The sequence below is a fragment of the Hypomesus nipponensis genome, chromosome 7, assembly GCF_054491055.1.
Source record: "Hypomesus nipponensis isolate SF chromosome 7, ASM5449105v1, whole genome shotgun sequence".
NCBI classification, from domain to species: domain Eukaryota; kingdom Metazoa; phylum Chordata; class Actinopteri; order Osmeriformes; family Osmeridae; genus Hypomesus; species Hypomesus nipponensis.
In genome coordinates, this window is record NC_140367.1 from 7,784,393 (window position 1) to 7,799,161 (window position 14,769).

The following is a 14,769-nucleotide window of genomic DNA, read 5'->3' on the forward strand; positions in this document are numbered from 1 at the left end:
ATTTGATGTTTGGATTAACTGTTTTCCGCCAAAATGCGTCACAAAATATTATATAAAGTTGTAATTATGCAATGAATTAAATGCATCATATAGGCATGTAGGTAGAGATTTAGGTTCGGCCACAAGGTGGCAGTATTATATCATTCATTCTCAAATGGAGAGTCGCATCAACAATGTCTCTTGATGTAATTTATCACGGCATACTATTTTGAATGGGGATCATGTCGTATGAACATCAAATCAAAATCAAATCAAATGTATTGGTATAGCTCTTTTTACACGCAAGCATGTCACAGAGGGCTTCACATACGCCCATAGAACTGCCCCTCAACCAACCTAAACCCTCAAGGAAGACAAGGAAAAACTCCCAGAAAAACTCCCAACTCCCAACATACTTTTTAAAATGTTGGCAATCCCATATTCTGAAAATATATTTTGGATACCTTATTTTTATTGCAGCATACAACTATGTAGTATCCAATGTAGTAGGATTCTGCATTCATATCACAATCTCACAAAAAGGTCCTAATCTTACTTACAGAATGCCTATAGTTTTTCGTTGGAGCTAAAATGTTTTAAAATATCAATTATCACTGCTTTGTTCATATGCAAGATGTCGCTAGAATATTTGTCTGCTAACATCTCGTTCTTTCATTGTTTCCAAGCAAGCAGGAGTTTGTGAGAGGGGGGTGGGGGGGGGGGGGGGGGGTGGGCAACCTGAGAGCACCACACTAAATAAACATGCTGCATGACATTAGACTGGTGACCATCTGGCAGCTTTCCACCTTCAGAATGACAAGCCAGCACCTGAGCCACTACAAAACGAGGAGCCACAGTTGCAGGTAAATGTTGAAATTTAAAAAAAGTACACAAGTAAAAATGATGCTCACAGTGAGGGTTAGGATTGTTATTAGATAAAAACCTGCTCAAATCAAATCAATTTTAAAAACAATCAGTTGTTTGCCTTACACCAGACAATATTAGAGTAGCAGAATTGTTATACGACATTATATCCTCACAATTAGAAACTGTTAAAAACTGTGTCGAGTTAGGAGTGGGTGCAGATAGCTGTTGACTCATGCAAAGTGGCCTACAGCTCATGAATTCAAGGCTGTAGACAGATGGCCAGGTTCAACTTGGACGTGACAAGGCCCTGAAGGGCTGGTGAATCACTAGTACATCACCAGCTCCTCACTCATATCATTCATTCTCCGCAGAACAGAAATGCAGCAATAATTACAAAGTGTTAATATACATAAAACTATAGCCATACACTGAGGCATGAAGACTTATTAGATTTATTTTCACACACCATTTGCATGGAGTATCAAATCCATCTTTCGCTGTTCACAGTGGGAACTCATCCTGGAAGACTCTTATTCTATTACAATGATGCTGTTGTTGTCTGTTGTATAAACAAGCCATTCATTTGCTCTAAGCACTGTAATAGTGTTGTAACTGTGCACTTATAGTTCTTGAATATCTGCTGCACTTATTGTTTGCGCTAACCATGTATATGCTTTAGATAAAAGCGTCGGCTATAGATGAAGAAAAAATGAAATGTCAAATACAAAATAGTTTTAAAATTTGTTTTCCTTATCATTGTTTAACTTGAACTCACAGTCCATGTCTTTGAAGTTTCCAGAAGGACATTTGGCCCGTTCAGTCTCTTGATAGGAGCCTCTTTCTCTGTAAGGGGTTCCTATCACAACGGCTTTCCAGCTCACCCATACTACTGTATTTAATTAAATAGTCCGTTTTCATTTGGCCCCTCAATAGACACTGTGGCAATAAGATTATCCTCAATTTGTATGTCACTCGTACAAGGACAAAGATAATATGTCTTGTGTTGACAAGAAGGATGCTAGAAGGTCACAGAGAGAGGGAAGAGAGAGATAGACAGAGAAAACGAGAGAGAGCGGGAGAGACAGGGGGAGAGAGAGAAAGTCCAGTGGGTCGAAAATATAATTGGGTTATATATAAAAATATAATAATGGGTATGAATTCTACTTCAACCTGTGAGCCTTGTACCAAATCCAGGTTGATGTAAAATCATCTTTGTGCCTCGAAGCAGTCAAGTTAATTCGGAACACTGACTCAATTTCACTCTGTGTATGTTGGTATTGGGTTTGCTCACTAATCATGTGGAACTGTCCTTTTTATTACATTTCCTAATGTAGCGTACAGTAGCTGTAGCCATATGGTAATGGATTTTGACAATTGACAATATGAACAGTGGATCATTCAATTAAAGCTAATATTTGTCTTGATTTTAGTAGCCTAGCTACCATCAGCATGAAACATAAATGGATATGTGTGGCATTTAGGTTTTTAGCAACAATTTAGCTTATACCGGCTTCTAATTAGGTGATGCCATAAGATTCAATGCACCCGGGAGAAGCAATTTGTACAAGAGTATCTAGCCGACAGGCTGTCTGTCAATCAAGGTGTTGCGGTCACGGATTGGCCTCTTCCAGCCCGCTACATACATAGCCCCTCCTCCAATCGAGAGAGCTGTGCTGCGCTTGATGCAGTAGCTCGTACGGGTTTGAGCCAGGACACTCTCCGGTTACTCATAGAAGTTGTAGGCAACAGCAGTTGAAAGGCATATTTTCAGTCACTGTTTTAAAGGTGGAAAGTGGGCAGAACGCTCTCGTGTATCCCTTCAACGGACTCCAGAACTTGAATGGGAAAGTAAATTAAAACTCCCCAAGCCAGCGGCAGTGGAGTAGCAGCGTCAGGGGAACGACTTTGTGGCATTTAATAGAAAAAGCAGACCTACAGTATGCGGTGCAGCCATGGCAGGCAAGGGTAAGACAGCCGTGAGGACCCTGGAGGATTTAACGCTTGATTCCGGTTATGGTGGCGCCGCGGACTCCATCAGGTCGTCCAGCGTGTCGCTCTGCTGTTCGGACACGCATCTGTCGCACGCGCATGGGGGTAACTGCTGGCATCTGACTGAATCCATGCATAGCAGACACAACAGCTTGGACACGGTCAACACCGTCCTGGCGGAGGACACGGAGATCTTGGAGTGCTCCGGCCAGTGCGCCAAACTCGCCGAGCTCGAGGACGTGCCATGGAGTCTCGGCGAGGTAGAGTGCGCACTGAGGAAGGAAGAGGAGCTTATGATTGGGATCCCGTCCCGAGAGGTGCTGGCCAAGCTTTCGGCTCTGGTCAGCCGTGCACTGGTGAGGGTTGCCCGGGAAGCGCAGCGTCTTAGCCTGCGCTATGCCAAGTGCACCAAACACGAGATCCAGAGCGCCATCAAAGTGGTTCTGTCTTGGACCATCTCTGTCAACTGCATCACCGCGGCACTCAGCGCCCTGTCCCTCTACAACATGAGCACCGGGGACAAGTTCAGCAGGGGCAAGTCAGCACGTTGCGGGTTGGTGTTTTCCGTTGGGAAGTTCTTTAAGTGGATGGTTGAAAGTCGGGTGGCACTGAGGGTTCACGAGCATGCGGCCATATACCTCACTGCCTGCATTGAAAGCCTGTTCCGAGAGGTGTTTACCCGGATTCAGCGGAGCGCGCTGATCGAGAGGGACAACGGAATCCCCAAGTTTACGCTGGAGTCAATTGAGCAGGCCATCAACAACGACTCGGAGATATGGGGACTGCTGCAACCATACCAGCACCTCATTTGCGGAAAGAATGCTAGCGGTAAGTATTTCTTGTAAGTTTGCACTGCAAATGCATCTGGTTAGAATTATGTGTATTAACAAAAAATGAGGGCAGGGTAAAGCTCTGTGGTTAGAGTACTTGACTGAAGATCAAGAGGTCGCGGGTTCAAATCTACCCTGCACTGTACGTATAAAAGCTTCTGATATAAAAATATTCAACACGCTCCATGGCACAATCACGTGCAAATAACAGGACAATTATGCTGGATAAAAAGAGCTGCTCATCATCCCCATCTAATTACTATGCCAAACAAAAGTATTGGCTGTCTTACGCATACCCCAGAGTTCAGGTTTAGCTGTGTTTTAGCTTAGCTTGAGGAATCCAAATGGCCAACAGCCCAACACAAAAAACAACAGGTATGTAGGGCTAAACTGATTAAAATATGTTCGATCTTGGAGAGATTAGTTTTGAAGCCATTGTATGTGACCAAAACCAGATGAGTTACCTGGATAATAATATGAACTTGTTGAATGGATTATGCTATCCCAATATCTGTTTGTTTGTCAAACTGCACCACCCCCTTTTCTGTGCTGGTGTGTGTGTGCCTGTATGTGTGTGTGTGTGTGTGTGTGTGTATGAGAGAGTGTGTGCGTGTGGCCTTGTTGGTTGCTGTTGTTTTTGTCCAGGAGGTGTGAGCTGTCCCCCTGGTCCTAGTAGCCCATGCCTTATGTGAGTTGGCACAAACAACAAAGCAGAAGGGACACTTAAATTAAATGGCTCCAACTGGGAGTTGATATTGATACCATGATTCCAACTGGGAACGCAATACCAATGTTTTAGGGAAAATTAATCAGATAGTATAATACGACATTGGCATAGATGCTTGGGTCAAGGCCAAAGGTTCGGTTCTGAATTGTTTTTCACCTTTCTGATATCTAATATAGTCTTGTGGGTAACATTGTTCAGTTGGAAGGCTGTCACTCTGTTGAGAGACCTGAAAGGTGTCTTTCTCAGATTGGTTGTGAGAGCATGTGGGTCTTGTCAGAACACGCAGATATGCTGAGCAGGTAGAACCAGCTTGTGCTGCTGCAGTGTCAACGCTGTGCTGAAACCAATGAGGACTGGGCGCAAACTTGCTTCTCAAGACAATACAGTGACAGGTGCTCTCTCAACAGGAAGCAGCTTGACGCGGGTGAAAAATCCCTTCTCCCACCTGTTGGAACCACATCATTTCCTGTCAGGCCTGTGAAATGGGGTTGAAGTTTGCATTGCAACACGCACGCTTCTAGACCCTTGTTTAATTCTATGTAGACATCAATGTGCAGTCTCGCACACAATATTGTCAATAGAGCTATATCCAGGAGACAAGTGGAGATTTGGACTACGTCCAACATCTGATATAGCAACAGCATAAAGGTTGTGACGGCCTATACAAGGTTCACATCTTATTAAAATGATGGTTGAAACCAAAAAAGTCTGATTTACACCTTGTCTAAGCCTCTACAAAACACAAGCCTCAATGGATCCTTGAACTCCTTTTCCTCTTTCTTGTTAAACACACCCACCTTTCTCATGTGACACAGTTCCCTCTAAGGAGTGAGCATTCTCATATGACTGCTCCTGCCTGTGCCATGTGTTCAGCTGCACGACAGACGATATGTCACCCCACCCCCCACCCCACCATGCCCACCATGGTCCCTCAACATATACCTACAGGTGGACACACCTGGAATGCTTGCAACATTTTTGAGGCATACTTGTCATGGGAATGACAGGACATGCAAATTGAGTCGGGGGCTTGAAGGTTAGAGAGCTGACTTGGAGGAAAGACACTAAATGGATGTTGTTTGTGTTGAGAGGATAGGCCTGCAGACAGTATGGGGCCTGGCAAGAGTGATAAGCTTCAGTTCTCTAATGTCCCTAATATACATTCTGTATATATTTGCACACATATCTAAACTATATGATTTGCTTAATGAGAATGTACAACCAAAATAAATACCATTGTCATTCACTCCTGAGGACTGGCAAAAGGGTGCCATTTAATTTTAGAAACTCAAATGACTTGATTTGATCTGGTTCTAGTTGTCATCTTAGCATGACCTCCCCCCAAGGACCCCAAACCAAGACAACACTGCCCTGTAGCTCCGCTGGGACAAATGACACTCCATAATAGAATTGCTTAGCCTGCCATATCCAGTTTATTAAATTAGCACTGCAGTGTGTCTGCCTCCCCTCTTTCTCAGCTTGTGATGAGAGTTCTGGTCGGGGGGATATTTATTTTCCTCTGTGGTTTAATAAGGTAGACTCATAACCAGATGACGTTGGCAGTCCACAGTTGTCCATGGCATTATTATGTTGGGCCTGTTCTGTCCCTGCGGGCTGGGTCTCACAGATGAAACAACAGATTGCCATCTTTCCGTTTGAGATTCGAGCGCAAGCTTCTTCCAAATTTATTTTTATGTGGTGGTAAATTTCGCAAGGGTGAAATACTGTGATTTCCACCCTCTAATTCTCTGATAATGCATGGAGAAGAATGGCAGAATAAGTGCTCAATGCTTCACTATGGACTCTGAAAATCTCTGCTGCATTGACTGAAGCAGTATCGCCTTTAAAGCCAGTAGCATACTGAAGGGGTTATACCCCACTCTGTGCGTGCCTGGTATTATAAGTTCCTACTGTACTTTTGGAGACGTGTAGCCAGTGACGCAGAAATTACTTATAATCAGCGTGGAAAAGGATTCACTTTGGCGCTACCAGTGCTACAGTTTTTGCTTCATGTAAAATAACTGATCCTGGAGCCAGTAGTAAAACGGTAGCTTCAGGGCAGTGCGATGAAGGGGAGATTCCTTATCACGCTCTAGCTAATAAGCGAGTGTACCAAGTGTCAATGAGGATAGATATGCCTGGGGAATATGATAACCTCACACACACACACACACACAATGCCACAGCTGGCTGAATCCGTATCACTGTCTGGTTGTAACTGTACATAACCTCTGACTCTGGAATAAAATACAAATTTGAACTTGTTAATTCGCATTAACTTTGTGTGTGTGTGTGTTTATATGAACAAGCTGGCATGCACACCCTCTCAAACTCATCCTACAGACACACACACACACACACACAGACACATACACACAAATAATCACACAGCAGCCTGCTAGCTTGTCAGTCAAATACATTTTTGATCCATATTCCGAGCTATTATTTGGGGATTGATTGAAGCTATTGTGGGCCCTGTTGTGAGCAGTTGCTCTTCTTAAAATCCTAGCTGGCAGTTTGTGATACAACATCTTAAAAGGGCTTAATGGGTGCCTCACCGTGTTTGGGTTTCGATATTTCCACATGGAATAAGCTCTGAAGACTGTGGACTCCCAAACCGGAGGGAGGTCCTCCATTAGACATTGCCATAAGGGGAGGTGTGGACCAGAGATTGCACCAGGGAATTGTGCTTCAAACACTGCCAGGGAGAAATAATCGGTGAGAGATTTAGAAGGAATGTCTTGTGTGAAAAATAGAGGAGGACGATGAAAGAGACTGGAATGAGGATGAAATAGAGTTTTAAGGCGAGGGATGAGTGTTGTTTTGTCATGGTTGTGTATGCGAGGATGGTGGAGGTGTTGGTGGTGAAAGGGAACCAGCTCTGGGTAGTTAGTGTGGGAGTGTGAGCGTTCGTCCCTCTGAGATGTATTTACCCATATTTCTCTCATTAATTAACACTCCCGCTGCTTGATGAGTCATTCAGACGGATGATCATTGACTGAACACAGCGGGGAGGCAGACATAGGGTGAGAGAATTCCTCCCCCCTGTGCTTGTTCCAGCTAGCAGATATTCAGGAAGTCATGGTCTTGTCAGGAGGTCACCAAGGGTTTGGGGAGGAGGCCATGACACGGTGTAGTTTGATTGATAATTAGTATACAGTGTCATCTTTCAACTTGACATAGCCCCATGATGTGCCCTCGAGTGGGACGTCCAACCATCACCTTCCTCCATGATTATGTGACAAGTTGTGTATAGGGAGTCAAACCCATCTGTTGACCCTTTACCCCTGACCCCTGGTCTATATGATGCCAGGGCAACAGGTGGTAGATGGGTATGGGCAGTGGGCAGAGATGAGTTGGCGCCATGCCCTCACCACAGAGGGCGACCAGGCTGCCCACAGGGCACGAGGCACTGAGCCCGGAGCTGCTGCGTGTGTCACAGCTGACCTCATTGTTCACCCGGCTGTGTGGCCGCTCCAGGGACGGCACAATTGGAACTAGCGGCGTTACACCTTGCCAATTTTTTTGCAATACTTGATGACATAAAGATGCACAACACTGCTTATGTAGCTATGGTGAAGGGAGAATTTGTGAACTACAGTCAAAACAAGCCAAGTGAAAATGCACATTTAAAGGCAAAACTGCTACGGCCTGTGCATCTGGCCGGTAACTCATCCAGAAGAAGATTGCATGCTGGTTTCCATGTGTAAGACTCTCCTAAACAACATGTTTAGCCTCAGCTTAAAGACCTAACACTAGCATATAAGGCCTTTAGCTGACTCCCTGATCTCAGCACACGCACAAAACCCATTTCTGTGGTACTCTGTCTTAGAAGTCTGTTGGCTACCCAAACAAGTGAGTCAATCGAACATTCTTAAAGCAGTCCTCATGGAATTTATCCTGTTGTGAAACTAGTCTTTCTTATCTTAGAGACAGTGTTGGGAAACTCATCTGAGAAGCCTTTGTCTGACCAATTCTTATTGTTAAACAGCTGGATGGCTTTCAGTAATCACAAACTATTTCTTGGAAAATAAATGAGGAAATAGCTCAGGAGAAAAAAGTCCAGTGTTATTCTAGTGTTGAGCAGATTCAGGAAGTGTTATCGTAAGACGTGTCTGGTGCTGTGGACTCGCCAGTTTCGTGACTCAACACCCGCACCTAAAACGAAACGTCAAAATTACACCAAAAACACAAACGACTTTTTCTACAGTTTTTCCCCTCCAGTGTTTTTCTTCATTTCTGATTCCCTCCCGAAATGCCCTTTAAGAAACATAAAGAAAAAAATACTCATCTCCACTCAGCAGGAGAGAGTACAATAGCGGAGGGCTTTAATCAGGTAGCACAAGGTCAACTAAGGAGTATGAAGATTGAACATCACTAGGCTTTTTCAGTGCTGGTAGTCTAAGGCTGTTCTGCTGGGGGCAAATGAGCATTGTTTGTCTGAAATGTTTGGCTGGGTTTGGAAAGCAGCTGGTATAAAACAATCCACTTCCATCCACCCTTTTAATCCATCCTCAGGTCTTATTTTAGAACCTGACAAGATAGGGTTAAAGGTGTGAGTGAGTGAGTGAGTGAGTGAGTGAGTGAGAGTGAGTGTGTGTGTGTTTGAAAGACAGGGAAAAACAGAGGGAGTGAACAAGATTGATAGGAAGAAAGGGAGACAGAGAAAGAGAGAGCTCCCTACACCTTCATGTTATCTGCTCGTTGCTTTATCAGAGCCCAAACCACCCATCCACAGATCGTTAGTTTTAAAACCACAGAATGTCCAAGGTTATAGTAGCCATGTATATTTTGCGCTGGATAGGCCTGAGGTGTTTAAAGTTGTTCTTGTGTATTTGTCTATGTGTGCGTGTCTAACTCCCTCGGTCGTGTTTGATAGTAAAGGAAAGTGGCAGGTACGTGGCATTCTACCCACGCTTCCTGTCTTCTTCTTCTCTGGTGCCCCTCAGTGCGTTTCCACTTCCTTCATCCTCCTCTGGTTGTTTCCTTTACATCCTTCCTCGTCATTCCGAAAGAGGACAGTTCTTCTTTCCCGCAAACTTTGTTTCCCAGCATCAGTTGGGGGTTTCCTGTTCCAACAGGAAGTGCTGTGCCCCTTTTATCATTACCCTTTCTTCTGAAGTCACATTCCTTGTTGTAGTCTTGCATCAGTTCTGTGTATGTGTGTACGTACGCATGTGTGTGTGTGTATGTGTGTGATGTGTGTCTTTGTGCAACTGGTAAGACCATGTGCCGGTTCTGGGCAAGACCGGAGAGTTTGATCACGCTTATGTCCAGTGTGATCCCCAAGGGCACTGTGAGTACTTCACCCCTGACAGCTTAGCTGCGGCTCTCTCCAAAGTGCTCGAACATGATTACTTGGATAGGTCTGGTCTCCTGCTTATGTTCCAGGAGTCCAGATTAAAGGCTTTGGGGTGGAGAATTTCTACACATTCATTTTTTTTCTTTTAATGTTCTTAGAAGAAAAACATTGCTGTACTTAATTTTCCACATGTCCGAAAAAGCAAACAATATCGATTTGGAGAGAGATTTGTGCTCCAGTGTGATTTGTACCAGAAAAACTATTTGCCCAAAAGAAATTCCATCTTGTGCATTTATTTGATAATTTTCTGGCCCTTAGTGACTGCAGAATACTTCCTGTTGTGTCGGAGTCGGGGTACAGGAACTAGAGTGTCGAACCAGCTGCCTGTCTTCACACAACACCGCCTTTGACACATGAGACGCAGTGGTCACATGGTGACATCACACAAAAGCTTACGACTTCTTGTGTTACAACACCGTATCCCCGATGCACTTCCTAATTGCACAAGTTTTCAGCACCAATTATGCTCAAGCACTAATATTTGTGTCAAGTGAATTAGAGTTATGAAACAGTGTAAGTTCCATTTTTCTGAGACACACAGACACACACACATGCAGACACACACACACACACAGTAGAGTGAGTGTGCTGTTGCTTCCCGGAGGTGTGTGTGTGTGTATCTGTTGTGAAAGCAGCATGAGCGAGATCCTAAGGAGAGCTCAGAGCATGGAGGCCCACCACTCCAGGTTATTTGGTTAGAGGGGAGAATTGTTGTTCTAATTTCCGGATCATTAGCACAGTGCACATGGAGCAGAACTGTGTGTGCCTGCGTGCATGAGAGTGTGTTGGTGTGTGCTTGCCTGTGTGCATAGACATGTGTTGGTGTGCCTGATAGTGTGACAGGTAGATGTGGGGGTGAAATGGTGTTCCCTGGTAGTTTACAGCATTCTTCCACAATTAGTTAAACTGCTCCACACTGCCAATACTAATGATTTGCAAGCATCTGCAAGAGTCTTTCACCGTTAAAGACTCAATTGAATCATTACCAATTAAAAATCAATTATACCGGCACTAATGCCTAAAGCATAAGGGAGTCGGGAAGATGTCCAAAATAATTCCCACGAATGAGGAGAATCCGTAACTTCATTTATGCTACGGCAATATGATTGAATGATTCAGCATTCCTCTCCTCCCTCGTACGCAGCCTGTATACCGCACACACCTACACCTCATTACTGGATCACTGTTGTATCGCCTCCATCATAGAGGGTCCAGAGTGGCCATCCAAGGGGGCCTTTACAAAGACTCCAGCAGGAGAACAAGTGTCCCACTCCTTTCAGCATTTTCTTTCCCCACAAGAGTTGGATTCGGACGTGCTGTTTTTGAGGGGTATAACTAATGTCGTGGGAAGGGATTTTTTTTTATCTCCCAGTAGGGAAAGCTCTTAAAGCCAGCACAGCGATGTGCCACAACCGTCGTGTAGGAACATTTGCCTCTCTTATAGAATGTGACATTTAGTTACATTGTCGTATGGACCTTGGAGAGAAGCAGACAAGGAAACCTTCAAGGAGACTAGTGTGTTGCAGCGCACCGCCACTGTTTCTGCCTTCCTGGCAGACAAGCCTAGTTTTCTAGGCTGCGGTATTGGCTCAGCGTCTCCATCATGTGCGGTGGTGCTTTTACTCCTGCTGTAATTAGCCATTTTTTCTCTGATGGTCTCACAATCCTATTTTGGGATCTCCTTTAGCTAATTACTATTTTCTTGTCTGCCCTATAGTAAAAGAGGACGGCCAAAGGAAGGCCTAACTGAATCCTGTATTTTGATGGGCAGAGGCAAGAACAACAAGCTGTTTCAATTAAGAGGATTCAAATCTACAGACATAGGTTACTTACTACTGGCTCAGGGTAAAACAATGGCGATTTGCTGAAGGATTTGCGTGGATTCGGTTTAACGGATGGAGGTTTAGGAGTGGTAGTCGAGAAGGACTCAATGTTGTCTGCTGTGTTTGCCACCACAAGGCCCTCTGCTCTATGCTCTCTTGTTCTGTCTCTCTCTCTCTTTCTCTCTCTCTCTGTTGCGCTTTCACTCTCATTCTCTGCCTGTCTCTCTTTCCCTTTCAATTTCACTCTCACTTTCTCTCTGTGTCTTTGTCTCTTTTACAGGAGAACATGTTCCCATTGAAAGAGTTGAAAGAACATACAGTACCTAAAGGCTGTATCACTTGTCAAATTGTATCAAGTAAATATTAGAGTAACCACTGCCTGCCTTTAATGCCTGCAAAATAGAAAACATTGAAACACGATTTCTCCAGGTTAGGTGGTATCTTCAAATCCATCGATTTAGGTCTGTGTTTCCTACCTCTAACCTCCGCACTGTGTGTTATCTTATGTAACTGTTCCATGCTATCTGTACTAATAGTAGAGTCACTGGTAATGCACTTTATCGTATGCCATCAATCCCACTCACAATGAGATGAACAATTTTCATATCAGAGATTGATCCTGCATATAGCACAAATTCATCAGTTTTTAATGTGCCAAACTTGACAAGCTTTTCCATGGATGTTTTGGTTTGTCTGGATCTGGTTTAACCTGCCCCTGGTTGCCCTCTGGGTTTCTGGGCAGCGCCCCCGACACACACCTATGCATAGGAGGTTGCAGAAAGACATAAACACACACACACACATATATCAGTATATGACACATTTTCACAGTTCACCTGTATCAATACACACAAACACACACACTTTGCACAGTCTACAGTCATTCGTCTGGCACCTGTTTTAGAAGACCAATGCAATAACGTAAACACTCTACACCATCCCTCATTCTATTTCTGTCATGCAGCCGTGCCAATTGTTAAATTGTCTTTATGAATCTTCCCCATAGAGTAGGAGTGTAGATGTGTCTGTATTTGTGCAAATAAATATACAATCTTCTACAGAGAGACCCAAAACACAGACTGACTGTGATTCTTTAAAGCTGAGAGTGGAGAAACCCTTCCACCTATGCTAATGCAGGGACACCTACACAAGTGCTACGTCTCTCTTCCTGTTTGCTTCCATGTATTGAAACACGATAATCCAGGAGCTACACAGGCAGCAGGCTTCTCCTCAACTCCCACACCACACATCCCGTCTCATCACTGCCCACAATCCATCATCGTTTCCCAGAGGCGCTCAGCAGTGCAAGCCGCCCAAACGCAGTTTGTTTTTTACCATTGTTTTATTCCCCGAGACATAAGTGCGCTACAAGACCCAGGGTATTAGCTCTTTCTAAAACCTGTATTCAGACATTGCAATATGTCTACAGCTGTTTAACCCTCAAGGTCACAGTCTAATACAACCTACCCACAATGCACCTCTTTACATCTTTGCCTGAGCTCTTCTGACGATGCTCTCATCCCAGTACCTAGGGAACTCTCTCACTTTAAGGATTTTTTACGTTGCGGAGTGAAGACGCTTTGGTTACCACTAGATATGTAGATATGATCTGAAGCAGATGGTTCTATGATGTCTAGAACACCGTCCCCATGATGGACAATTGATATGATAAGATACGGGTGGCTTCACAGATATTGATTAATGGAGGGGTGGGTTTATCTCTGTGTTTAGAACATTCAACTGCAGATCTCATGCCATGGCATGTCAGTTTCAACCCATGTTTCATATTCCATCATTCCCATATTTGGTCCTGTGATGATTTCACTGTCGCGTGTGCGGTAGTGCTATTGTTGTAGGGTCTAGTTTGCTGTGAACAAGGCTGTCTCTCACTCATCCAGCATCTTATGCGGATCACTTCACATTCTCTATCTGCCGCAGTGAATCTGACTTGTCACCAGGCGACAGGTGCCTTTTTTCATCCTGCCCTTTTCTATTGTTCTCTTTCTTTCATCTGGGGTTACTCTGTGACTTTTTTGCTCAACATCTGCCTCTATCTCCCCCCCCCCACACACACACACTCTCCCCCCCCCCTCTCTCTCTCTCTCTCTGTCATACCCTCCTCTGTCTCTCTCTTGTTCTGACTCACTTTCTTTCTCTCCCCCCCCTCCCCCTCCTCCCTCTGTGTTGCTGCTACTTGATCTCCAGAGCTGTGAAATTATCCAGGAAGCATCCATCATGCCTTCACACTCCCCCTTCCCTCTCTCCCTCTCCTCTCTCCCCTCTCCCCTCTCTATCTTTCCCTCTCTCTCTCTCTCTCTCTCTCTCTCTCTCTCTCTCTCTCTTTCTCTCACCCTCTCCATCTCAGGGATTTTTCCAGGGCTGCTTCTGCGGCAAGTCTGTTCCTTCACCCTTGCTGTCTCAAACACGCATAAATCCCAACGTCCTCTGGGCAGGGTGGGAGTTGGGAGGGGGTGGGGGGGTTGACAGTTCACCCCTGAAAGGGAGTGGGGCTTTCCTCGCTTTTGCAGCGCAACACACTTTATGTGTTGAGGTTTCGTCCAGCCCCTTTGTAAAGGGTAAACCATGGCAGAGAAGCACAGATTTGACAGATAATGTTTTTTTCCTAAAGCAGAAGATAGATTCTGCGGGGCCCTGTTATTTCTCAGTAGCCTGAAAGATTCCTCCTCCTCCAATACTGCTCCATGGCCAGATTGTAAGGTGATATACTGACAATTGCTTTCTTAGCATAGTGATGCGATACTGAATTGAATGTTAAAATGATTCAAGCTTTTTGTGTCCTGTAGCGTCAGGTTGACTTCGGTGGGAAGAGAAAGCTGATTCTGGGTAATAGCGTGTGTCGAAGAGTTCACCCGTCTTGAGTATGGAGAAGCAAGTGATTTACACGAAGTTTGTCATAAGGTGCATGCAGGTTTCGTTAGAACAACAAATAATTTTTGGAACAAAGACCGTAGGCCTAGTGTCTGGCCTAGAAATGCAGTGTGTGGTTTCTCTAATTGTGTTATTGCCACTGTGTTTTGTGTATGTGTGTGTGTGTATTCCTGTGCATGTCTGTGTGTGTACATGTTGGTGTGCACACAACATCCCTTGCATGTTAATAGAGCTGCTAGACCAGATGTGCCAGTCTCTGATGGGACCCCAATTTTTGCCTCTGTTTGCAGACTATCACGAGTT

The 14,769-nt window shown here is 44.6% G+C and overlaps 1 protein-coding gene across 1 annotated transcript in view; it reads left to right on the plus strand.

Moving 5' to 3' along the window:
* The first annotated feature begins 2,553 nt into the window (after nucleotides 1-2,553).
* Nucleotides 2,554-14,769, plus strand: part of LOC146276583 (ankyrin repeat- and BTB/POZ domain-containing protein 3-A) — an 86,375-nt gene continuing 74,159 nt past the window's right edge. Inside the window, exon 1 of the mRNA XM_084701950.1 lies at nucleotides 2,554-3,663. Within this exon, the coding sequence (XP_084558076.1) occupies nucleotides 2,799-3,663 (865 nt within the window). The 5' untranslated portion in view covers nucleotides 2,554-2,798. The remainder of the gene's footprint in view (nucleotides 3,664-14,769) is intronic.